Source organism: Meleagris gallopavo, chromosome 4, assembly GCF_000146605.3.
Source record: "Meleagris gallopavo isolate NT-WF06-2002-E0010 breed Aviagen turkey brand Nicholas breeding stock chromosome 4, Turkey_5.1, whole genome shotgun sequence".
Taxonomy (NCBI): domain Eukaryota; kingdom Metazoa; phylum Chordata; class Aves; order Galliformes; family Phasianidae; genus Meleagris; species Meleagris gallopavo.
Window position 1 is genome coordinate 68,657,181 of NC_015014.2, and position 26,851 is coordinate 68,684,031.

The window sequence follows — 26,851 nt, forward strand, 5'->3', positions numbered from 1 at the left end:
ACTATCTAAGTCTAGAATTGTGCCTGTAGCTAAAGATACCATTTTTACGTGACAACCTCTGTAGGCATAGAAATCAGCTATCAGACATGCATCTGATAGATATGCATCTGACAGAGCCCTATTTCTTACAGGCAGGGGACAGAGACTCCTGTGGTGGTTTCTTACTGAGATACCATTGAACAGTTCGACTCTCTTCCTTTCCTTATAACAGCATAGAGAAAGGAAGCGTGGCTCCTCCACACGAAACATCCCTATGCACCTGAAGGTGCTAATCCTGTATTCAAGAGAGTGCACACTTGGGCCCTGTTATTTCCCTTACAGACATTTTGATTTTATTTCCATTTCAGTTCAACGTTCTGTTCTCAACTGATGCTCACCAACAAAGAAAGATATCCGTGAACGTCTCTGCTGTCGTGAAGAGCGCAAATATTATCCAGTACATCATCCATTTGACCTGGTAAAAGAAAGCAGTGACTTTCAGTAACAGGCATTTTCCCCCCCAAGAGCTCAAATAATCTCATACAGGTATGTGTGCAGAGACTCTCATAGAAAAAAGGCTTTCCCCACTTACGTTTTGAACAATCAGTAACAGCTTGAAGATGCCGGGACTCCCCCCCACCTCAGTACATAGCACACAGCAGATTTCCACACAAACCCTCAAGGAAGGAAGGATCTAGAATTGATGTAGGGACAAGGAGGACAGCTTGATTTGCCATTCCCATGCGGGAAGCTCTACTGGCCAGGAAAGGGCCACAGCCTTATCACAGGGTATTAAAAATTTCATTTGGCTCATCTTGGTAGACAAGGTTAATACTCGGGCGTGACAGAATTGCAATTAAGACAAAATGTACTTACATAAACATACAGGCAGGGGAAACTATTCAGGAAGAGACAGATAGGCAGATAGGTCACTGCAATGTGCAGTAACCCAGGGCTCAGGAACTGAGCTGAGTTAGCATGCATCAGATGAGCAACATGCCTGCCCACATACACCCCCTGAGCCCACTGCAGGGGCAAGGGCAAGTGAACTAGCTCACATTCCCTTCTGAGGGCTGAGGTGAGAGCATTTTACTTCACACTGGTGGCAAAAGCATGTGCTGTGCTGTCACCGTGCTCATCTATGGTAAATGCATTGTGGGGTTGGATTTATGGACTGGTGGGTGATTTATGGATTATCTCCTTTGAGGTGACAGTGACAGACATGGGAGAAGTTCCACAGGGAACTGGGACTTGGTCAGGGAAACTGTCTCAAGCAGTCCAAGAATCTGTGGGTTTGTGACAGTGATCAATAAATGTATTTAAAAGGCACAGCTAAGCCATTCTGATATATGTGGTATTGGCTCTTCTTGCACTGAAGAGAAATACCATTACCTGCCACTTGCCACCAGCACCTCCAGTAACATTTATCAAGCAATGAGGAATAATTTCCAAGCACTGGAAGTGAGAAGGAAACTTTTTGCTCTCTCTCAACACTTTTTTTTTTTTTTCCCAATGACAAACTGTAAAACTGAAAGCTCAAAAAGCTTTAGGAATCTGCATCTCCAAATTAAAAAGCATGGCATAGGTATAGATAGATGAGTTGGAGGTGTTAATTAGAGCTGCAATAGAATGAGGGAAGGCCACAAAGAAGGCAGCACAAGAGAGCACAAGACATCCACACCTGGTGCTGCAGTGGGGAAGGACGGTGGAGGTGCCAATAAGGCTGAGACTCACCAGCTCTGAAATGCCTTGCTCCATCCTCTCCCCAGTGAAGTGGGGACAGAGCCTGTAGTGCTCCTCCATCTGCCCACAAGTACTGAAATTATCCCCCTGAGCACCAGGCGCCCAGCTGTGCTCCCCCAGCACTTAGATTTGTTTTTATATTTAGTGTAAAGTGCCACTGCTAAAGGCATGGGAGGACTGCCTTTCCAAAGCAGCTTCTGCCAGAGTTTTTACATAACTGCAGCTCGCTCAGAGCCTCACTGCTAGCACAGTTCTGTCAGTTAGACACTACTGCCAGCAAAACCTTTAAACACAAACTAAGATCTGGTGGGGATGGGCCTCGATCAGCCTAAAAAAACATTTATCAAAATGACTATTACTGAGAAGAACAAAAATAAACTATGGTGATATAATTTTAGATCAGTACGTGAAGGGTTGTGCTGTGTCAGTGTAAACATCTTTATTTTTATTTTTTTGGTAATTAAACCCCTAACTACCATATGTCTACAACTGGTGGGATACACTGAAAAACAATGTTAAGTGCAGAACAGGTCTTTGACCAGCTGTTTCCACGTTTGGGTCATGACCCCACATCTGATGAGTCCCTCTTTTGCAACTGAATTTCTAATAGGAATTGAAGATTTCTAATAGGAATTGAAGATTTCTAATAGGAATTGAAGATTTCTAATAGGAATTGAAGATTTCTAATAGGAATTAAGAATCAACTAAAAAAATATCCAGAAAAAACCCGACAGTACTATAATTTATCAGTGGTAGACACTGATGGGGCTGCTACTATCCATCCTAGCACCTCTAACCAAGGGGTACACAAACCTTGAGAATCAGCACAGCAGTGCAAGGGCTGAAAGGCAACACCTGATGTGTTCCGTAACCATTTTCTCAAAATATCCACATTATCTAATGGAGATGATAAAAAGGAAAAAATCTAAGCAGCCGCTGTGAGACCCAGTTTGAGCTTGCTCAAAGGACATAATAGGATAGCCATCAAGGCTGCAACCCAGAGGAGAAAACAGCCTTGTTATCCTTGAGATGCTGAGAGGATTGAAGAGCCAAGATCAGGAGGCTGAGCTGGGTTCAGCAAACTTAACAGAGCTTACGTTGTGCGGGGCACTATAAATCCTACAGGACCCCAACAGCGTCCAAGTGGTTTCAATTCTCCCACATTTCACTTTCACCAATGGGCCCATCTCTGTTTAGAAACTGGGTCCATGAAGGTATTTGTCATTAAAAGGACAAAACAGCACAACCAGTTGCCAGACCTGTCTGTAAATAGGTCTCTCCACAAGGAATGATGTTTCTATCAGTGTCTCTGCGGATTCAGTTGCAGGCGCTTCAAGTTGCCTCTTCTGATCCTTGTTTAGAATGAGCAGCTAAAGCTTCAAGGCTTTTTGAAAAGGCTTTGATTTAGGCTGCTCTTCAGAAACAAAGGAAAGCATGCAAAGCTCTGGGTGCCAAACACCTTTTAAGTCTGTTGTATATAGCTCACAGAACCAGAGGAATAGCATGCATTTGTCAAAGGGCACGCTGGCTCTGCAGGGGAGTCAGAAGCAGGAACCTCAGTTGTCTTATCTGAGACTTGTGCCTAGCAATCAGCCAGTCCACCTTCAGGGCAGACATCCCCTTGCCATGCTGTGTGAGAATACAGGTGACACCTTTATAACCTGGTGAGGAGCAATTTTAGAAAACAAATCCTGCAGCACAGCCATAAATCTCATTACTCACATATTCTTTGATGTCCTTTGATTTCACGGCTTTGTAAGAATAATATGCTGGGTAAAGAGTGCCAAATATAAGCCTGGAAAAAAAAACAACAAACAAATCAATTTAATTTCCTGTCACAGAGAAGTACTAATATTTTTGACTTGTTATATCTGTTTCTTGCACAAGCAAAATTGTTAGGATCTGATTTAAGCTTGAGTGCACCAAGTATAGTACAGCACTGATTTTGTACCATTGCATTCAGAGAAATCATTGCCATCCGTGTAATTCAGGTATTCAGTTTGTCTTTCCTTTCAGAATGGTTTCCATAGCTGTACATTATGAGTTATACAACAAAAGATGACTACGCCTTAAAAAGGAAATGAAATACCTGATTTCAAAATAATCCAGTGTAACACCAGGGATATATGAGTATGGTTTTCAGAGGCAGGACAAAATGAGAATCATTTATCTCAAATCCCTTCCACCTCCATTCAAAACTCTGACAAGCTGACAGAAGGCAAAGCAGCATCCGAGGGTTCAAATCTGAGGGTTCGAATGCTGCAGCCTTATCTTATATTAAATCTGCTAAAGGAAGAGTCCAGTGCTGCTCTGTGAAGTCCACTTGGGCTCATCACACAAGAAAGAATTTGCCCAACCAGATACGCCAATGGGATCTGCCCTAAAAATGCCAGACCTCCTCTGTTTCAGACAATTTCCTTCCAGCTCTAAGTCTGAAAAGGGTGCTGTCAGCATCGAGGTTTTGTGTAAGAAAGAAATAAGGATTCTTAACTTAAAAATAACACCATATAGAGAAAAAAAGAACAACAGTGAGAAATTTCTATACTAACTCCTGTCTGCATTGCTGCCTGGCTGCTTATTCACTTTGATTATTCTGGACATAGGCATAGGCTTGTCAAAACCACTTTGCCCTGCCCAGGTTTCAGTTTTATTTAATGCAGCAGGATGATGCTGCAAAGTCTGAATTTAATAGACTGCAGGAGAATGCTTATTGCCTTGCATATACCTTTCTTTCCATTGGAGCTTTTGTTTTAAATTCATACATCCCATTCTGCTGCTCTTGGGAGTGGAAATGATCAATGCTTCCATTCCTAATTGTGGACCACATGGACCTGCAGTGGTCTTTTTCACTCTGCCAGTAGCATTTGTTGTGCCGTGGGACTCATAATTACAGTCGAGTCCATTAAATGCATAAGACATTAAAAATTAACACTCTGGGATATGGTGCACCATTGTACTTCCCGTAGCTCAAGAAGGTATTCGTGAAGAAATTAAGTGAGCCAGCATACATCTTGATTTCCAGAGCAGTGACCGAAGACAATCTGCCCACTATTCACCATGCTTACTGTAGCATAGCTTAGCAAAACCCAAAGCACAAAGCAGACTTCAGAAAAGCAGCTAGTAAATGAGGAGAGTCAGTATTTTACAGAGGCTTCAAAAAGCTCGGCTGGAAACAGCCAGCTCAGAGTCTATTTCACACCCACAGGGGCTCTGCTGGATGCAGGGATTAGCTATGAGTGCTCAGAAAGATTCTGGGAAATCAAACGCATTGTTCACCCTTGAAATATCTTAACAAACAGCAACACCAGTTAAGGCAAGGAAAAACACACAGACAATGGCTTGATCCTGTTCTCACTGAAGCTAGTAACAAATATTCCCTTTGAGTACAACAGCAGCAGAAGCTAAGCCAAAGAATTAGTGCTCACAAAAGGAAAAGAGCTTCACAATATTTCATAAAACAGCCAAACACATGAATCATATTTTCGGTTCTACTTATAAAGAGTACCACATTTCTATCCTTCCTTCTCAGCCCAGGCAGGCTGCTCTCTCGTGCTTTTATTTCCTGCAAATAATCACTGAATGATTGATATTCATTTCCTCAGTTTGTGCTGGTAGCAGACAGTAACTGGATGGTGAAGATGCAAACAGTTTACAGGACCACTCAGACCAATTGCAGCCATAAGCACTGGAAACAGCTCCTGCAAGGGAAGGAAACTGTGCAATGCTTTTGCATATGCAAAGGACTGTTAATGAGATGATGCGCTCTGCCTAAATTGGAGATTGAGAGTTTTACTGATTTGCTTTGTAGCATGCTGTGTGCATATATGGACATTTATAACTGTTATGGTTTACCAGACTGAAAGCTATTTTAAGGAATGTTGGATCCCAGCCTGCCATTGCTGTAGCTTACTGCGTGGCTTGGAGGCTCTCTGTGTACGCCATACAAACTGAAGATAAAAGGCATTTCTTTAAACTGCACTCGGAGTTATGGAGACAAACACCTGCCCACGGGCTTCTTCCAGCATCTCTTGAGGTTACTGGCTTCACTGGGCTTTGGATCAGGCTGGAGTACAACTGATCTAACACAGCTCAATCCCACAGCTGAAAACAATACTTCTCTCTTCCCCGTCATCCATGTTTCCCATGCAATGTAGTTATTTTCTTCCATCCTCATACTCAAACCACTGCCAAATTGTTCCTTCTCTATAGTAAACACAAGAACAAGTTTGACTCTTGGTCTCTCTGCCCAAACCACCAAGTCATTTCTTGTCTAAGTCTTCCTTGTGCAGCTAGTAAATGAGGAGTGCTGATCCTCACCCCCCCACCCAAATGAGCCAGTGTTAAAAACTCTTCCTTGCTCATGCACACAGGTCACCCTTGCTGACCAAACTGAAGTAATATTCTTACCTTCCCCTTCCAGTGCCTGAAAAATGTTGCTCCTACCAACTGATGGTTTTTTAACGTCCCACCTTAGTCCTTCCTTTCTTGTAGTGACTGGAAATGACTGCAGAGCAAACAGCTTCTTACTCTGTTCTTCTTTCAGTGTCTTCTCCCACATCCCAGATCTCCTGTGCTCCTTCCTTCTCCACTCCATAGAATCCTTAGAGTTGGAAGGAACCTTTAAAGGCCATCTAGACCAACATCCCTGCAATGAACAGGGACATCCACAGCTAGATGAGGGTGCTCAGAGCCTGATCCAGCCTGGTTTTGAAAGTATCCAGGGATGGGCCATCCACCACATCACTGGACAGCCTGTACCAGTGCCTCTCTGGCCTAGACTGACTGCCTGGCTGCTGCACGCCAGGTCGCAAGGCAAAATCTGCGGCCTACCTGCAGAGTTAGCACAGCAGCTTTTAACTCCTGGCAGATACTGCTGTGAGCTGCTCTCTTGTCCAGCAATTGGTGTGTTTGGACTAAAGAAGAGGAGGCTGAGGGGAGGCCTCATGGCAGCTACAGCTCCTCACAGGCAGCTCTGCAACAGGGCCCGAGGGAACGGCATGGAGCTGTCAGGGGAGGAGCAGCTGTGGGTTATGGAAAGGGTCTGCACCAAGGGTGGTGAGCATGGAACGGGCTGCCAGGGCAGTGGGCCTGGCCCCAGATTGCCAGAGTTTAAGAAGCATTTGGACAACACTTTCAGCCGCAGGATTTGGATTTTAGGTAGCCTTGTGTGGAGCCAGCAGTTGGACTCCGTGATCTTTGTGGGACCCTTCCAAGTTGGGAAATATTATGATTCTGTGAGGTGATTTTTATAAATGATATAAAAAAAAACTTGGTATGTGAGACCTCTCTGACCTCTAGTTTGGCTGAAATTGCTTTACGGATCCAAGTTAGAAGCAGGTAAAAAATAGACTGTTTAAGCCTCACTTCCTTAGGAAACCAGGCTACAAATACAGAGTCAGCCTATCTTCTCCACCCATTTCCATCTTTCATGCCTCTTTTGAATGAGCTGTGTACCCTGGGAAGCCTTAGCTCTTTATCTTCTATGCAAAAAGCAGAAGCAGACATTCTTCAACTTCACGTAGTGGTGTTATATAGAAGATACAGAGATCTGTCTCTGAAGTCTGGGATAAAACAGACACAAACCTTCAGGGTATAAGAAAAGTCAAGGAAATTGTGATATTCATCAGTGAAAAAGGAAAAGTTCCCTTGCTACACTAAACAAATAGCCACAACAGCCTAACAACTTGCAGTGCTCCATGCTGGAAGTCTCCATCGATTATAATGGCCTTGAAAAAGGACAAAGCTGCAGCTGTAAAGAAATCACTGAAGAGTCAGCTGATTCTGCAACAGGAGGCAAAAATCTAAGTAGAGGGTTAGTCTGCCTGAGGAGCAAGATAAAGATTAATGCTGAAAGTCTTATAATCCTATTAGGTACATCAGCAGCAGTCCCAGTCTGCTACATGCTACATGCACTTCTGGCCATTCTTTATCAAAAGAGATATAGTAGATGAAGGAGAAAGGAAAAGGGCAAAGAACATGTATGGAAGTGCACTGGGGAGGATCCATAAGAGCAATTGTGCTGCCACTGTTTCTCTTACAGCAAAGACAGTGGTTAAAACAGTGAAGCACCAAAACAGCCGAAGAGCATGGAAAAGAAAAGGCAAGTGCTCTTCTGCTCCTGATGCTTAAGTGGATGCTCAACTAAATCAAGAGAACTAAGTCAAAAAAGAAGGGGAGAAACTCTATCACCATGAGTTAGTCTGTGGAACTGACTATTTGTATTTATTTATTCAATTACATTACTTAGGATTGGGGTTTGGATTTTGTTTTCATTGTTTAAGTTCACCCCTAAATGACACAAAAAGGGATGAAGCTTCCCATGCTGTAGGGTTTCCTGACTATCAGGGGAGTGGTAAAGCAATGGAGCTGTTGGTTCCTCTTTAGTAACTTCTGTCATATAACAGGGGAGCAGCTGCACCATCACCAAACCTTCTGTCTCCCCTTACCAGCAGAGCCACAGTCAGCCCTTGCTGTTATGTTCTTTGTATTCCTTCTCTGGATCTGCTAGTGTTGCAGTCTGGCCTTCACAGAGCACAGGTTAACAAGCATAGGACAATTATCTTAAATCCTATCCCTCGTTGCTCAGGGATCAGCATCAGAGCGGGGATGAAGACTGTGGAGTGCTTAATTCAACATCTTGAGCTCTGAAGATGCTGTTTTCCTCATGAGGGACCTGATCCTATGGTCATCTGCATGTAACATTAACTATCACATCACAGCAGCTCTCACTGAAATAAATGGAAACATTCAGAGAATTCCATGAGAACTGACCAGGACTCAGAGGTAACCTCCAGAAATGCCTGCAAATTCATATTTTCTGAATGGCAACCTGCTCTTACAAATACACCAGCAATACACCATCCATATCCCAAGCCATCCAAGTTTTGTTCATCCTGTTACCATGCCATCCGTGGTTGGGCTGCCCAAACACGTAGAACATCGGAGCACTGCAACACAAATAGAACAGCCCTTATTTTCCCCAAAATAACTAATGTTTCCACATCATCAGCACACAGCAGCCAAGACAACAAATTTCTGTTCAAACACAGGGATGGACACATGCAGGAATTGCTGAAATATCTCCTATTTCCTCGACATGTTTGCTGGCTAGTGCATGTTTCTTACATGTGAAGCAGCAGCTGAGCTGTTGCCACATCAATGTTCCTTGCTGAAACTGTTGAGAAGAGTGCCAGTAGGTTAGGGTCCCTTATTATCAGTCCTAATTAACGTTCACACAGTGACACAGATTGAAATTAAACAGCACTGTCTTTGTACCATATTTGCTCAGTACAAATCCAACAGTTGTGAATGTGAAAACAAGCTATGCACAAGGGCGGGGATGGGGTTAATGTGGGTCACTTGCCAAGCCAATTCTGACATCCAAAATGGGACTTGGGCAGAGGAAGCACCAGCTGCACATGGGAGGTTCCAGGCTGGTATTCCTTGGGAGATGGCACCAGCAAGCTCATTGTGGTCATTTTGCAGCTGTCCTTCAGAGACTCCAGGAGTGCCACAAATGGTCCTCCTCCCCTGTCCCAGGTGTCCCGAGGCACCAAGAGAACAGAAGACGGAAGAATTTAGTGTCCTAGCTTCCCATCCAGATCCATGGCTGACATCTCTGCCAGGCTACTACAGAAGCCATCCACTCCACCATGGCTGGTGAAACATAATCACTCCGTTTGGTGAAACTGCAGGGTAAAGGGACGCCAACTGTGCTTACGGCAGAAATAGTAGGAGCAAGGGCTGTCCTCAGTGCTTCTAAATTAAGCAGCCATGATCCTCCCCAGACAGAGCATACTCCTCTCCATATTTTTACCCCCTCAGCCAGGGCACTCCTCAGATGGAAACTGGGAGAGGGCCAGGCACACACAGGCTATGAGTTGGGAGTGAGTGGCAAGCAGAGGAAGAAGCTTTGGCATTATTCTTACTCCCTTTAAGACCCCACATCAAGACACGTCAAAAGAAGGCAAATATGGTTCCCTTTTCCCTGCTGCTCCACCTCTTGTTACAGGCAGAAGACAGAAATGCAAAAATAACAACACTGCAGATGGACAGACCTTGTAAAATACTAGGATCGTTAAGATAATGCACTTAACTCTGCTCTTCCTAAAACCACAAGCAGTGAAGTGTCTCACAGTGCTGACACATATATATCTACAACCTCAGATGTCATATTTAAAACCCAACCAAGATTAAGAAGGCACTCTCCTCTTCCCAGCTGTTGTTCCAGGCTGCCTCCAAACTCAGGTGGAATTGCATTTATTTACATGCACATTGACACTTCCAGGCTTTCTTTACAGTCCTTCAGGATAGAAAAGGTCTGCAGGACTGCCATAAAAATCTCTCATAGCTCTGCAGCTATTTTAAGAAGCAAAATTTATTGCAGGTAGATGTGTAACCGAGCCGCTCTGTTCTACTTTGCGCTTCCTTCAGTGCAGCTGCCTGGCCCATGCAGATGGGCCAAAGCAACACTGGAAGGAAGGATCCGTCCAGAGAGCATGCCAGGGTGATACAGGGCCCTGGCCCGCGGGTGGGAAGCTGTGAGTTGATAAGAACGTTGTGCCTGGCATAATGCATCAGTCTCTGAGCAGCTGCCTGCAAGAGATAGTGTTCTGTGGGCCCCGACGGCATTCACCTCGTCACTACTTCTCCTTTTCCAGTGCTTCAGCTCAGTAGGACCAGAGGAGAAAGTACTAAGCTCTGTCCCAGCCCTTGCACTGCTTCATTCAGGCCTTTCTGGAGGAGAAATAATTCATTAGAATTTAATACTGAGGGAAGTAAAATCTGCACCTTTTAGAGAAGGAAACATTCTCTGCTATGTGACCGGGTCTGGTCTTCACAGCTCCACCAAGGCAGTGCTCAGCATCTGTGTGCTGCTGATGTTTTCCCTACCCAGTACTGTCCCTGTGTTTCCTGCTCTGAGACCCCTGCCTTTTTCCAAGCCAAACAAATGGCAATTTGAAACCTAAATGGGAAGGGCTGTTTTTTTCTGACTCTGGAGAGGGGGATGTTTATGTGGAAAAAAGCTTTTTTAGAAGCGCTGACATTATATTCCAGAAATGACAGATGGTTTAAAATCTGTATTGTGAATTCGCATACAGATTTATGGCAGGCTCATTGGACAAAAAGGAAAAGAACAAGATATATAACTTAAGCAAACTCATTTTTAGGCTAAAAGGACTATACAATATGGACACACAGCAACAAAGAATCTGCATTATTTTCATTTAAAACCACAACAACTGTGCTGCAAGTATTACTTTGGAGTTATTTTAACTGATGCTATGTGAATCAACTTTCAGCAAACTCAATTACATGCAGGAATCCCAATTTAGAACATAACTGTACACTGTGTATCCTACAACTCTGTTCAGGCCATGGAAGGTTTTCACCATCCAACCTTAAGTGCTGCCATGGGCCAAGGAGATGGAGAGAAATGCAAAAGCTCCTGTTAGTCTGTTCCTCCCTGAAAGGCAGCTTTGGACTTCTAGTCTTGGACTCATGGGACAGAAAAAAGGAATGACAAATTACATCCAACTATAGTTCATCAAATTAGCTGCAACTCTATTTCCTTAGAGCAATGTTGCTTTGACTTCCCATAGACAGAATATTAACAGAAGTGCATAATCAAGTGAAAGGAATATTTTAGTTGACCAACATAATTAAAAAAGAAAAGAAAAAAAAATCAGAGGAAAAGGCCTCTTTGGCCCAAATACTCAGCTAGAACTCTGAAAAAATACTGATTTCTCTTGGAAACAATCAGTTCTGGGATACCAATGGTTCAATCCGCTGATACAAATCATCAGTGAATCACAGAATCGTTAAGATCAGAAAAGACCACTGGTCCAACCACCGACCCACCTCCACTATGCTCACTAACCACGTCCCTCAGTGCCACATCTCCACAGTTCTTGAATACCTCCAGGAATGGTGACCCCACCACCTCCATGAGCAGCCTGTGCCAATACAATCAAGCAGACCTGAGGCTGCTTAGAGTGCCAGGACTAACAGACCTCCACAAGTTCCAGAAAGAGCATGGAAAACCTTGGTTTGATCTCTACAGTAGCCCAGAAGAGCGGTTCAGCATGGAACATGGATCAGGTATGGTCATGGTAAGCTCGGTGTAAAACAGCCTGAGGAGAAAATCATTTTGCTCTCTGGACATTTCTATAAATGTGATAGTAAATGAACAACAAACTCCTTCCATCAGTACAACCTTAATTTTTATCTCTCTCATGATTCTACAACATTAACTCAAAAAACCAGACCACCAAAGAGGGACCAGCCATACTGAAAACACGTGGACCCACACTGGACTTAACCACAGTATTCCAGACCTGGGTGTCCAACCTCTAGTTAAGTTTAAAATAAAAATAAAAGAAAACACCTCATTTCAATAACACATTTCAAACAAGGATTTCAAAGGGCTTTATCAGTGACTTGAGAAGTAAAGCAGGTTGCACTTTCATTGATTATTTCATTGATTATTGATGTTTTATCTCTATTTTAAATGGTAAGGACAGTGACGCCCACTTGAAAATATACAGGATATGGACAATGCCCAGTTTTAAACTCTAGTTTTAAAGCAGCAGAGTAGGAAAAGGAAAGCAAGATGATTCTACAGGTAACATCACAATCTTCAGACCACCTCGATCCTTTCGTTAGCAGTGGCACCAGAATGTCACATGCTATATTTAACAGCTGCAACATTGCAGGGAGTTCACGGGCCGTGCAAAACACACTTCTCTTTATGGCCCACAGACACAGACTGCTATTTCTACTGGCCACTAGAGCAACATTTTAGGGAAAGGCTGGGCACCTGCCTTTTAACCAGCATAATTTAAAACACAAGTAAAGAAAATGAGACACTGTCACACAGCTTTAAAAAGGCAGACTCCTAGTCTTTTCTCATATGCATTCTACAAGAATTTCTAGCGTGGATTTAATAGACTTCCTTCCTCTAGGGTCATTTCTCATTTCATTCATCCTTTTTAATCTTCCCATTTTATATGGATAATAACAGTATCTTAATGAAATGCATGGTGCACTGAGATAAACAAGGAGGGAGAGATCCCCAGCTGGAGCTATGCTGATACAGAGCAGCCTCCAGTCTAGCCTAGGCATGAAGGGAAGGAAATCAGAAGCAAACGATCCTCTGTACTGAAGCCATGGGTCACTAACAAACAATCAGGCAGAGCTGCTGGCTACACCTCTGAATTCAGCTTCAACTACCAGCGAAATTATCTGCCTCTAATTAAAATAAATTAGAAGAAAAATGACCTTATAGTGGATAATCCTAAATCACAGCATTAAGATAGATGATAAAAAGCTGGGCTCTGCACACACAAAGGAGCACAGAGGCACTCCAACCCAGCCCCAGGACTGACACCCATTCACAGAGTCAATGGAAGAGGGTCTCCTGAGCACCCTACAGACCAGAACATTTTCTGCCTAGAGGGGTATGATACTTATTATGGGATGCATGGGCAGACAGCAGACTAAAGTTCACACCTGATAGGAAGGCATGCCAACATGAAGCTACTCTGGCACTCTGTTCAGCCTTGTTTCACATCTTACTTGTTCATGTATCCATTCACAATGATTAAAATGTAAAATACCTACTGAATGCACTGAAGTCCTCCTGAATATAGGGAACAGCCAACACTTGCCACCAAGGAGCTTCATCGTTAGCACTCACAGGAGAGTGGAAGAACATCCTCCAGGGCTGACTCCAGAGGAACCAGGCTCCCCCAGCACCCAAGAAGCAGCAGAGATTTCCTGCCAGATGTGTGTATTCAGTCTATTTTCCTTAGTATCAACAAACAGCAACTTAAATAGTAAAGACATCAACACCAAATCATTGTAAATGCTTGTCTTCCCCACACTCTCCTATCTGAGAAGAGCAAAACCCTTAAGATAGATGTCACTTAGTGTGTTATTTGTGTCCTTATATTAGGGAGACCCAAACTGGACACGTATTCAAGCCAGACACTGCCTCTCAACTGCCAAACAGAGGGGAAAATTCACTGAATCTGCAGGCTAAATCTCTCACTAAAACAACCACATATCCAGATCAGAACTATGCAGTGCCCTTCCTTTCATCAGAGGTGCAGAAGAGCTCTCTCCCTCAATGACAAAGAATTTTTTCCTTGCTGTTTGGAGAACTGCCTTGCTCAGCTACACCACATCCTTCACTTTGCAAGCAGAGCTCTCTCCCAGGAGCTAGCCAGGAGATCTGCTGTGGCATTACCAGATGTCTCACTGTAGCAGGACTCTCAAAATGCTCCTTGCTTAGCTACCTGTAAAACAAAACTTGACTGCCAATGGAAGTATGTAAAGAATAGTACCACCTTGTCTTAATTTGGGATTTATAGTGGACCTGTCACCAATAGCCAAAGACATTAAAAAAGGTTGTGAGGGAGTTACAGTAAATATTCATGAACACTTCTTCCTTCCTCTTGCTTAGCCACGTTTTGTGAGCCAGAAGAACTGCTGCATGTCCCCTTATCTCTACAGTCCCTTGTGTCATTTACTGTGCAGCATCACAATAAAAGGTAATGGTTTTATGGTAATGCTGCTGCATGATCCACTCTTGCATAAAGCCACTAGCACAGACGTCATTATCAGCTTATTTACTTCTATGCCTAACTCTGTAGCCCACAGCATGTATTTGGAGATAAAACGATACTTATTTTCTCCATGAGGTTCCCAGCTCCAGCAAAAGAAAGGAAATTATCCATGCACACATCTAATAGCCATGCAATGCTCATTTTTAAAAGGGTCAGAGGCTGCAATGTCCAACAAAGCCTTGCTTGAGTAGAAACTTGATTTAATGGGTTTCTGTAAATTACAATCTCCGACACGGTGTCTAAATTCTACCTTTAAAAGTTGGAGAACTGTATTTTCTAGGTTAAGCACTGGAATAGGCTCCTCGGGGAGGTGGTTGAGTCACCATCCCTGGATGTGCTTAAAAACCATTTGGATGTGGTGCTCAGGGACATGATTTAGCAGAGGGTTGTTAGTTAGGGTAGTGTGGTTAGGTTGTGGTTGGGCCCAATCATCTTTAAGGTCTTTTCCAACCTGAGCAATTCTATGATTCTATGATTCTAATGTAGAAGCGTTTAATGAAACCAAGACTAAGACATACTCAGCATTTTCAAAGGGTCCACCTATGTTTGTAAGAGGACAAATACAATTCAAGAAGCTTTCACTTCTCTGCCGTATTAATTAAAAGAAACTTTACAGCACCACAGCTGGGTGCATAGCAGGACCTTACACACAGAAATATCAATGTATTTAAGTCTTCCCATCCTCAAGTAGTTCTCAGAAAGCCTTGGAAGTTCTTGTTGCCCATTTTCCTGACTGGTTTCTCAGAGGTTCAGCTGAGTATTCCCCCAGTTGGACACTGATCATGCACTGCTGACATGCAGAACTTACATTTGCCACTGAGCAGGATACAGTCACTCATTTGAGCTCGGAACATACAGCATACTGCATGGGTGAATGTCTCATGCCTTTATTACATCTCTTAGGAAGAGATACTACTGCATAGCCTTTAAAATAAACGTAGATCCCTCAGCAATGCTTGCATATTGTCCAGAATCAAGCAAAGGTTAAAAAGTCCTGATTTACAATTCCCTTTGCAGGTGCATGTGACAGATATAACTCATGCAGTTTGCATAGGAATCTAAAATATCTTTGTTCTTTGCTCAACAAAGAGAACAAAAGTATAAGAAATACTAGAATTCAGGCACGTGCTGATTCAGCACCCAGGGATGTCTCACAAGATGCAAGGCTTCTCTTCTGAACTCTGGAATCTCTAATCACTTCTAATTAATTTTCCTACATCATTCATCCCACTGCTTAATTCCTCTGCTTCAAACAAAGACATCAGCTTCTCACAGATTGTTTTATTTCACTAAACATCTCCAGGTTTGGTACTTCTTGGTGAACATCTGATTTCTTCCTTTAATTCCTGGTATTTTCCTATCTTACCAAAGCTTCTCCCTAAAGTTTAACAGCTCAGATACTTTCCTGTTACACGAAGGACTCTAGACTCCAATGTCTGTAGTGTTCAACAAATCAGCTTGGGGTCTCTCACAATAAGACAGAGGAAGGAGCCTCTTTCAGCTTCCACCCATGTCCCCGACACCACGACTATTTAACTGCATTATGATTTATAAGTTTGACAACAATTAATTACACAGAGTTCAGGAAAGACTTAAGAATGAGGACCAGTATCTACCGAAGCATCTCACAGTACAGGGCTTCACACAGAAAGCTTCACTACATCAAGTGGAATTCATAGATTTTGGACAGAGAGAAAAAATCTTTAGAGCAGCCTGAGACAACAAGCAGCTTTCAGAGATGATAAATATCTACAGGTTCCATCGATCTTGCTGGAAATTAAATGCTTTTCTCCACTGGAAATCAGCAGCTTGGTAACAGCCCAAGTAGAGTCAAACCTGGAAACAGAAGTTGCAGTTTCCAGGCTACGTTTCTGTGCTGGCTTTTATCACCTCCATCATCATACTTGGATGACCTCACTCTGTGAGCACTGCTCAGTACTTCAGAACCACCAATACTTAACATTTGTTCATTTAATCTCATCAGGTGATTTCTTGGAAGTGATTACAGGAACATCTCTGTTCCAAATAAATTCTCAGACTTAATGGTTTCTCAGAAAAGAACAGGCAAACAGTCTTGCAGGATGGAGGACAAATCAGAGTGCACAGATATATATATATATATACATATTATAAAAGTCATGACTTCAAATGCAATCTCATGATTTGGTGAAGGGTTTTGACTAAAGCTTTTTTATATGCTGCAGACAGCAGGACTGCTGCCCAGCTATTCAATCTTTGTTCTGGCAGAAGATGTCACGTTCCCATTTGCATTCAATTTTGATCTCTCCCAGACTTCTCGTATCTCTCTGAATTCTGGGCTTTGGCTGAGAGCAGTAGACATAAGAGCTGTGAGCCATGCCACTGTTCTGTGCTGCATTTCCCAAATGCAAATGCACTCAGATCAGGGCCTATGACACAAACATATCCTTACATAGGGAGGAAAACCTCTTTGTTGAGGGTTTGAATAAAAAAAAAAAAACAACAAACAGCGTATTGCACAGCTCAGAATAGTAAAGGTTTTGAATTTTCTCTTTCTTTTGGCTTAGTGACTTCACCTTCTTTCCCTTCTCACCTTCTCTTACACATATATAACTTGCAGCTGGCAGCTACTCAAAATATAACATGAAATATAAACTGAGGCTTAGGAACCAGATGGAGACTTCACAGAAATAACTTTAAAGGGAAGCAAGGGAAAAGGAGCCAATGCCTTACGTCCATTACAGAGATTTCTAAGCAGGCAGCTGCGTGAGAAGGCAGCCTGTACTTTTGGTGGGAACACCCACACCGCCTGCTATCCTATGTATGTTTTTCCATCACTTCTTATTCATTGTCATATGCTGGTTTAAATGCCACAATCCAATGTTTGTTCTCCTGCCCAGACAAGAAGATTCACACAGGATGACAGTGCTGCAAGTGCAGCTCTCCAGAAACAAAGCATTGCTATTTGAAGTGAAATGGTTAATTGTCTCAGCCACACCATGTAGCTGAATGTGCCCTGAGAACTGCCTCTTTACAGACTGCAGCCATTTATGGACTGACTGTCTGGATCGAGGTTTCCTGATTTCAAGAATATATCTGAAGCACAATAGCGTTTTGAATAGGGATCTGATTTGTTACAGCCAAGTATCTGCAAACCTCAGCAGAATAATAATTAAGAATGAATACAGAGCCATTGCTGTGGCTGTAGAGCACCTCTGAGTGCAGAAAGTTCAGGGCATGCTATAGCAAAGGGGGAAATATCCAATCTATAAGTAAATACTAGAGAGGGGAAAAAAAGAGATGTGTGAAGTACATTTACATGGGATTAACCACGAATTGCATACAAACCACAGGAAAAAAGATAAGTGGTTTGGATTTCAGTACCATGCAAAATCTGGCATAGTACTTACGCACTTAGAATGCACGCCCTGCCTCATGGATAGCAGCAGAGATCTTTCAGTCTGGCTGCATGTAGTCTCTTAGCCAGCCCTGTTCATTCTGATCTGATCCAGCAATAATCTGCACAAGTATGCATAGGATCTGTATATCAGTCACATGGCACCTCCTCTTGGCCCTTGGCAAGGGTTGGCAGCAGACTCTTGAGATTTCCAGTTCTGCAAAACAGCACTGAAACGGATTCAAGACAGCCAGGATCTTAAATCACACAAGCAAAGCGCTAACCATGTGAGGCAGCCTCTGAAGGTCTTCATGCAATGTGTAGGTATGAAGTATGAGAGAGAACAGTTTCTCCCTGTTGGGAACAAAGTAGTTTGTATATCTGGGGCAGCCTGCAACAGGGCATTAAGACATCCAGCTGGACGTGGCTCTGGGCAGCCTGGTCTGGTGGTTGGCCAACCTACACATAGCAGGGGTGTTGAAACTAGATGATCATTGTGGTCCTTTTCAACCCAGGCCTTTCTATGGTTCTACGAAGATTCCTCCAAGCAATTTAAAGAGAAAGTGGTCACACTCCCCATCCTCAGCTTTCCGTGGGCACTAATGCTTATTAGAGAGCTCAGTTGTGAACTTTCACAGAGCACTGAGGTCACAGATACCCTGATGACAGGCTTTGGGTCGGCCCATCTGTTGCTCTTCAGTCGCTGAAGCACAGGCAAAGCCATGTGACAATTTGGTGATAAAATCCCCAACACTAAGATGAAAGACAGGACAGGATCAATTCAATTTGAGACTCATAAGAAATAAAAGCCTTTTACTGTCTTGAACTTGCCAATTTTCATCACATAAAGTGCAACTTCTTAGGATCCAGCTGGCACCCTCTCCAAGGCTCTCTCCATTCTAGGCTACAGATACAACCTTGGGTTTCTCATCGGATAGATTTACTTCGCTCACTGACTTCCACAGAGCTGCACCTGTTTTTGCACTCTGAAGCCCTTCTGTTGCCTTAGGAATAAGAAAGTGATTGAGCTATTCTCCAGCTATTTATTCCCTCTGTCTGCAGAACATCCACCCTTGATCCTTCAGGTTTATAAGCAAAGACTGGGAATTTTTGTGGCAGTTCTTGTTAAAATTTGGCAATGCATCACTTATGCATCAACAGTTAGGCCAGATGATCTTGTAGGTCCTTTCCAATCTTGTGATTCTATGATTCCATAGTCTAATTCCACTACAAAACAGACAAGATGCGATTATTTCAGATAGTCACTGTTACAGATACAGAACAGTTACAGTTGTATACATCTACAGGTATGGAGAGGGAGAGCGATGACATATTAAGAGAGGATCATTAGATTACAGTTTCTCCCTAAGCCAGAGTCAGCAGGGGATTGTTTGACTGATTGCAGTCTGACAGCTATAAAAAGAGGTTAGCATAATATTACAAAAGTGAGAAAATGTCAACAACATTTATGCAGGAAATTATTTACTCTTATTTCATTTTCTGTGTTTTTAAGGTATCTGGTTTAAATAACAGCTTCCTCTCTGTGTTTGATCCTACAAGAAAGACTGTTTCCGTATATAGGACAGTAGAGTGTGTTACCATGGAAATTATTATGATCTACTTAAATTCAACAAATCCAGCTTTGTGGAATATATTCTCCTGAGTACCTCACTTTAATTATTAATGTTCTTTTTAAATAGCAACATCTTTCTGTTTTGACCAAAATCTTTACAAGCAAAGTGAAAACAATAAACCTGGAAAGTGGAATCCTTTGTCCAGCTGCAAAACAGATACAATTACACCAGGGAAGATGCAAACTGCCCCCAGCCTGCCCTGCCAACGTGCTTCAGCTCAGACCTAAATGGATCACTTGAAGTGACACATTTCAGTGTCTATATCTGCTATGTCCATGGCCCCTCTTATTTTATTTTTTTTACTTTTTGCAGCAAAAATACAATTAAAATAGTGGATTTTGTTTGTTGGTGTGTGTTTTTTGCAAAAGTGTGTGTTCAGTGGTACCTAACCACTGACCATCAATTCATTTCCACACAGCCACCTCTTGTGCTTGCTCCCTAGCCATGCATGCCCTGCAAACCCATTTGTATCACCCAGCTCAACGCCTTTCAGCCTCAGTGCAGCTCCAGCATCCATCTTCCTCCTGCAAATGTCACCGTGAATTCTACAGATAGATTTTAGGAGCCAGATGGTGTTATTCACGATGACTTAACACTGAGGATCAGACAAGCCGATTCTTGTGGGTCACATAATAGGGGATGGCTCACAAGTCTAAGTTTAGATATGCACAGACACAATCCAGTTCTTGAGTTTCCCATGTTGCCCTCCTGGTTTCTCTCCTTTGTCATTGCTTGAGCTCTGCTACATGATGGGCCAGACTACACAAAACATCCCAGAGCACCTCTGAACTCTTGATTATTTGACTTGGAAAAGTTCCGCTCAAAATCCATATTTACACCGCTCACAAATTCTCCCTTCAGAACACGAGGCAAGAAGTTACTTTCATTTTTTGGCTGTCTCTAAAGATACTTATTTAGAGCCTGGAAACAAGGAATACAGTGAATGAGCTCAACTGAGCTCAGTGAAAGGAAGCAACAGTATGAACTCAACAGAACAGAAGCGTTTCTTGGGCAGGAGCTGCAACTGTTCATTGATGCTGATAGCATTGAATTGCTCTGTAGATCCAAAGGCAGGCTACACATGTTGCCTTGGCATCCCTGGGACCAGTCCAAAAAGCACAAAACTCCAGACACGAGGAGCATTCTTCCTAGCTCTTCACAAATAGGTTTTTCAGTGCTGGTTTTGTTGTCCCACAAAATCTGCTGCTTCACGGAGTGAAAGTTTACCATTGGAGAGAAGGAGGAAAGCCCAAATGCAGCCTGATTCATTGGCTGATTGATTCCTTCTTTGGAATTGGCTGTTTAGAAGTAATTTGCACATTAACAGGAAGGGCTGCTGCAAGTAAGTAGGCAGCATTTGGAGAAACATTGGAGAAGCATGACATAAGGCCAGTGCTGTCAGCTGTCCTTCTGTCACAATTAGTCTAACTTGACATCAAACCCTCTACCTCCTATAAGTGTGTCTCTTCTGAAAAGTAAGCATTACTTCTTTTCTTTTTACTGTACCATCTTTCCTTCAGTACCATCACTGCCTCTCTGACTATATATCAGCTTTTGCCAGTTTACAGATCCCTGCTTTATCACCTATATAAAATTTGAATCCCTTGTCTCCCCTTGATATATTCCACAGAATATGTTTACAAGAAACAAACCGCTAAGGAGAAATGCCTGCCCTGTGATGCCTATCAGAATGAGAGAGTTGCTTTGTGTGCAAAGCTTGAGAAAGCACCACTCATTTCTCTGGTTCTGGCATGCTGCTCCAGGTCCAGAGTGCCTCTCTGGGTCCTTCCTGCAGAATAAGCAGAGCACCCTGTTATCTCAATCCTTTTCTTAGGTGGCACACAAACCACAGACAGAAAAGATGCACCTTTCGTTTTGTTGTTTCTAATTCACTTTCTTTCACCGTCTGCTTTGCCTGTATTTCATCGATTTAAATTAAGAGCTCCTTAGAACAAAAAACTACTCTTATTCTATGTATGTGAAATGCAAACATAGACCATGAACACTGTACCAGTAACAGCAACAAGGAGGAGCACAGGACCTTGAATGATTCATCAGGAAGGCAGAACTGCATTTATTCATACGTTATTTATCTTCAGAATGCTACAGAACTTAGGAGAACCAGGTAGGGACAAAATCTCATTGCATAGGCTGCTGTACAATGAAAAACACTAAATTAAAGTCCCCATCCCAAAGAGTTTACAAGCTAAATAGCATGTGAGTGACAAGAAAAGGATGAGAATTAAGTGACATTTTGCCAGGTATTTTGCTTGTGAAAGCTTTGCTCACTCAGACCCTTCCCTCCACTGAGCCATTCCATCTCAACAAGAGCCATCTGAAACCTGCTGAGTAGCCCTCACTTTTTGTTACAGTCAAGTGCAGCCAAACAAAAAGAAGCCTAGACTCAGACCCCAGTTATCCAGTGAGGACTTGGAAGAACTTGTGACACATAATGGGTCAACAGCAAACCAAACTGACCAATTCTTCTGCACTGCTCTCAACTCTTCACCTACCTTTATGATCAGCCTGAAAGTTCCCAAAATACTGCCTCTCTGCCTGCTGAAAGCATGGAAGCAGAAAGGCAAATGCACTCTTACTACCCAGAAGTAGGAGGTGTGATTACACACACTTCTTTGTCTTCTCTGTACTGACTGTTTCCTCTTGACCTACCAGCTCTTTACTCAATGCATTATCTTTAATGGAAGCTTCTGTGAGATGGCTGTCTCCCTCCATTAACTGCAGTAAGAGCATGGAGGAGCTTTTCTTCAGCCTTATCTAATCACTGGACCAGCTGATCCTTTGAAAGAAACATACAGCTCATTTTATATCCCACTGTTGCTTAAGGATAGGTGATGCATGAGTAGCATGGATTGGTAAAATGTCCAAATAAGAATATTTTACAAAACTGTAAATCAGCGGTTATGATTGCAAAACTTATAATTAAGGAATATAGTAAAAAAATCTATTATTTAATTAAATCAGCATAACTGATAATTGTCTGCAGGTGGGTTTCTGTGGTAGAGCTGCTGTCTTTTCATGGACTGACAGCCACCAGTAGACCAAGGCTGAGTAACTAGGATCTGAATCTCCTTTCTGGGACCAAGCAACCTCTTGTAAGTATTGCAGTGCCCAACTCTACAGGCAGTTTGGCTGTTGCATTCTGCTGTCTATAACACTGATAGAAGCACTGAGGATCTGGAAGGCAATGCACCATTATTCAGAATATTTAAGCTCTTGTCTGTTTAACTGTTTCAGGTAGCATCTAAGTCTGTATTTTTGTTCCATCCTCCCACATCCATCCCAAATTCTTAAAACAAAGCCCAAACCCAACAGCCAACTCTCATTAATACACTGCTCAAAAACCAAGATTAAATTAATGTTCGGAAGTACATTAATACAGTGACATTGAGTGGATCCCCTAAAAGGAAAGTACTGCATTAAGGCAGCTGCAAAGGTCAAGCCCCTTAGTTATTTTCCACAACTTCTAGTCTGGTAAACACCCTCCCTTACCAAACCAGGACTGGTAACATCTGCGTTGTATGGTTGTACATTCAAGAAAGCCTTCCCCACTGGGGCTAAGAGCATTTCCACCACATCTGTGCTTGTGCAGGGAATATCTGGGTCACAGTTGACAAAGCAGCAGGCAGCGTTATCCCCTGCAGTGCGATCCTCACGCTCACATTTCACATGAAGGGCAAAGCAAATGTCGCACCTGCGCTGGATGCTCCTCTGTCAGTTACACCAACAGGTTCTGTCTCCTCAGCAAAGCCTCAGTGGCACATCAGGCTGGGAGCCACCAGGACCAGGGAATCTTTGTGTGAGAGATCAGCAGTGCAAGACGTGTTTCCAAGAGATTACACCACCTTATGGTACAGGTAACCATTCTTAGTAAATTCCACTGGCACTGCAGGCGGTCCACCCTTCCCACTTCCCAGTACACAAAGGAGATGACCACAAGCTCATCCCACAGCCTCAGCCAGGAGCACGCTAGGCCTACTGCTGGATGTTGTTTTGTTCAGACCTACCTACTTCCAGCCAGCAGCCAGATGAAAGGATGTTTCTTATAGATTCCCAAATCCCTGTTATTTCCCCATAGAGCTGGGAATTCCCAGGGAACACATCTGAAGCTGCCGCAAACAATGTCATAAACATTTGCAATGCGCTTTTAATGGCAGGAGCTCAAATCCGTAAGCCACACTATCATCTCTGCTATCGATGACCTGTCTGATCTAACCTCATTTCTACTGACATCTCCTTCCTCGGCGATGTGTTCCACACTGAAAGGCTTTCAAGAGGCAGTAAGACATGCCAAGCTTCCAGAAACTTGCACTTTTGTTCTTTATTATCCCCCATCTTTATTGGAAAGGCATTTCTATGTTAATACAGTGGGCTTAATTTATATATTCCACTTTTAATTTTAAAATATTTTTAGACAACAGCCTAAAGTATAGGAAGTCTCTAATCACCTATGATTGCTGTAGCCAGATTGGACTCTAGCAGAAGGACTTGGGGTCTGTTTTCATTATTAAAGTGTTCCCTACCATCTGAAGTGAAAAGAACCTCCTTTCCAATTAATGGCAGTAAGCTGGAGATGGGAGGACCTGTCACTGCTCCTTTCTGGTCTGTCTCAAGGAAGACAAATTCAGCACAGTTCACTTCACTTCACAGCTGAGGAAACTGAAATACAGACGTGCCAGGATGTCCTTTGAGATGTACTCAAAGATGATGAATAAATAAGGTTGGTAATTAACTCATGATGAGGTCCCATTCCAGTTACTGTCAGAAACAAAGCAACAAAGACTCCAAGATGCAACAGTCACAACTACAGTGATTCCAGACATCCCTTTGTGAAAAAGTCAGCTACGTGACTTCACGTGGAAGGGGCGAGATTGCCCACTGCCCTCCTTCAGCATCATTTTGGAAACAGAAGTTGCCAGGACAGAAGCAGTAATGATCAAATCACAGGCGTGACTGTTTGAAACTGCCATGGCGCTCTGCTGAGGGAATGTACGACCCAGCCCCAAATGTAAAAATGCACTGAATCACATACCCACTAATTAAAAACGACAGAGCACAGAAAACCAATGGAGGTAATAAAAATGATGAAGCATTCAAGAGCCAAAGCAAGGGTTTGCTTTTTGTTTTAGAGCTCTTACTATTAGCTGAGTCATATTGGTAGATCCCACATAGACCAACAGAAGTCCTAAAAACAGAAAGCAAGACTCACAAAATGATGAAATCATACTATGACATTTTCCCTCATAATCCTTATCAGCTAACAAGGTTTGAAGGGGGGTGGGGGAGGAGGGGGAGGAATGAGAGGGAGGAAAGCTGAATAAGCATGAAAAAAAAAAAAAAGCCTAAACCAGGTGGCCATTCTACTTACAGCACATCCGTACTGATGGATGAGTTGACAATTCATAATCAGATGAGGAAATCAGATTACACAGTTTAGATCTTTGTAATGATCCTAATCTGAAGACCACTGTATATTGAGGAGTCAGCAGCCACACACCAGTTAAGCTGAGCAGGTACAGGTTGTGCTGTGCTATGCCACAGGTACAGTTTGGCCTTCTGGCCCACGATTTGCTGCAGGATAAACTTTGCTGGCTAACTGTAACACAGGAGCCTGGAGAAAGCTCATAGCAGTCAGCAGCAGTTACACCACCTGCCTGTCCTTGTCGTCATAAGAAGTACAGCAACAAGTTCTCCTGTGCGTATCCCTTTCATTTGTCAGTAGAAATGATGAACAGAATTGCCTTTTCTTTTTTTAAGCAATCTCTATAACTGCTCTGAAGACCAAAACGTCAGGTCACCTCCCCCAGGCAGATCTGCATGGTGCACTGCACCCAGCCAGAAGGGCTGGTCCACATCACACATTGCCCAGCATCTGCAGGGACATAAGATTACCAGTGTTCTCCTCTCTTTCTTTTCAACGCTAGCCCCAGTAAACTGCATCTTAAGCAATACTCTATGGCATTATGATGTTGCTGGGATCATAACAAACCCACACCTTCCTGGTGCAGAGCATCCTTAAAGGATGGGTTATACATTAAGTGGTGGTGCTAAGATAGTGGTGATCAAGGCTAGCTTGTACAAGATTTCCTTATGTTACTGTTTTTTAACTATTACTATGACTAATATTTAAATAGCATGTTCAAATTATCATTTGCCATTGACATTCTAGCATAAGGAATAATTGGTACCACCCACTACACGATTCCATTCTGTGACACGCTGCTCAGACAAAGCGAAGGTCTGTATGCTCAGCTAATTACCTGAATGCAATGTCAAGTGCTCTGTGTGCTACTCCTATCCTACCCCAGTCCACGTGCCTAAGATGAAATGTGTATGTACCTATGCAAGCAAAATTACCATCTCTCGTTTGACATTCCTTGTTCTTGAGGATTATTTGGATTACACGATGATTATTATTTTCAAAGCAGAAATCAGTCCAGAAGGAAGGAAAGAAAAGCAGCCTTGGACAATACATGCTACAGCTTGCACTGCTATAAGAGATACCTGCAGTTATACCGTTCACATTAAATCACTTCAGTGCTAACATGCTTTCTTTGAATGAAGCGCAAACCCATCAACGCTAGCAACAACTGCAGCTGAATCCAGCTCATAAGTCTCTGGGGGCTACATTCAACTCTAGAACCCTTCAAATCCTTCATATCCAACAGCCCCCCAACACCTTTGTGATATATAGAGATAGCTAAGATCGAGTTTTTCTTTTTGTCTCATCTCAAAATGCAAGAAATGAGACCCTGAAAATGCCTTAATGGAACCACGCTGATGGTGCAACCTCATGGCATGTTTCTCGCAGACAAAGAAATTGACAGGCCTTTCCAGACCTTCCTCCACGCCTTCAGAGCATGGGAGATGTTCTCCTGAGCTCCAAGCTCTACGTACAGAGAAAACCCCGAACAATCTGTGTGGTTCGGCACTGCAGCCTCCAGCAGCCACATTGCTCAGATGGGAGCGTGTGCCACAGCGGCCATCCTGCTGCCCCACCTTCGGCATCACCTCACCTCCTCACGCATTTTCCGAGTGGCATCCAAAACGCCTTTTCCTCCCAAATCTCTCGCCATGAGGGGCAGCCGGGGCGAAATATCTCGGCAGGTGGGGGAAGACATCTCCTTGTCGCCCGGGCAGCGTTTGCAGGGAATTTGTGCCCGCACCAGGGCACGGACGAACCGGAGGACAGGGGTACGGAGCCGCACGCTTCCCCTCCCAGGCTGGGGGTCCTCGGGGGTGCCCGAGCGGCCGCCCGATCTCGCTAACAAAGCCCCGTTCCCTCGGCGAAGCAGCCACCGGCGGGGCCGCGCTCTCCCGCAGCCGCTCACCCCGTCACCTTGCGCCGTGACAGCTCCGCAGCGTTCTGCAACCCACCCGTAATATCCCCGCGCTGCGAATCGCCGGCGGCTACTCACACCACTAGCCTGGAGATGATCCATGACACCATGGCTCCGCTGGCTCTCCCGGCA

General features: G+C 43.4%; 1 protein-coding gene across 8 annotated transcripts in view; it reads right to left on the reverse strand.

Moving 5' to 3' along the window:
- The window catches only part of REEP1 (receptor accessory protein 1), a 61,983-nt gene extending 35,138 nt beyond the window's left edge, over positions 1 to 26,845 (reverse strand). For all 8 annotated transcript variants that reach the window (XM_010710608.3, XM_010710607.3, XM_031553240.1 and 5 more), the window contains exons 1-3: positions 26,798 to 26,845; positions 3,445 to 3,517; positions 378 to 454 (exon numbers count right to left, since the gene is read on the reverse strand). In XM_010710608.3, coding sequence (XP_010708910.1) covers positions 378 to 454; positions 3,445 to 3,517; positions 26,798 to 26,829 — 182 coding nt within the window. In that variant the 5' untranslated portion in view covers positions 26,830 to 26,845. The remainder of the gene's footprint in view (positions 1 to 377; positions 455 to 3,444; positions 3,518 to 26,797) is intronic.
- Between the last annotated feature and the right edge of the window lie 6 nt (positions 26,846 to 26,851).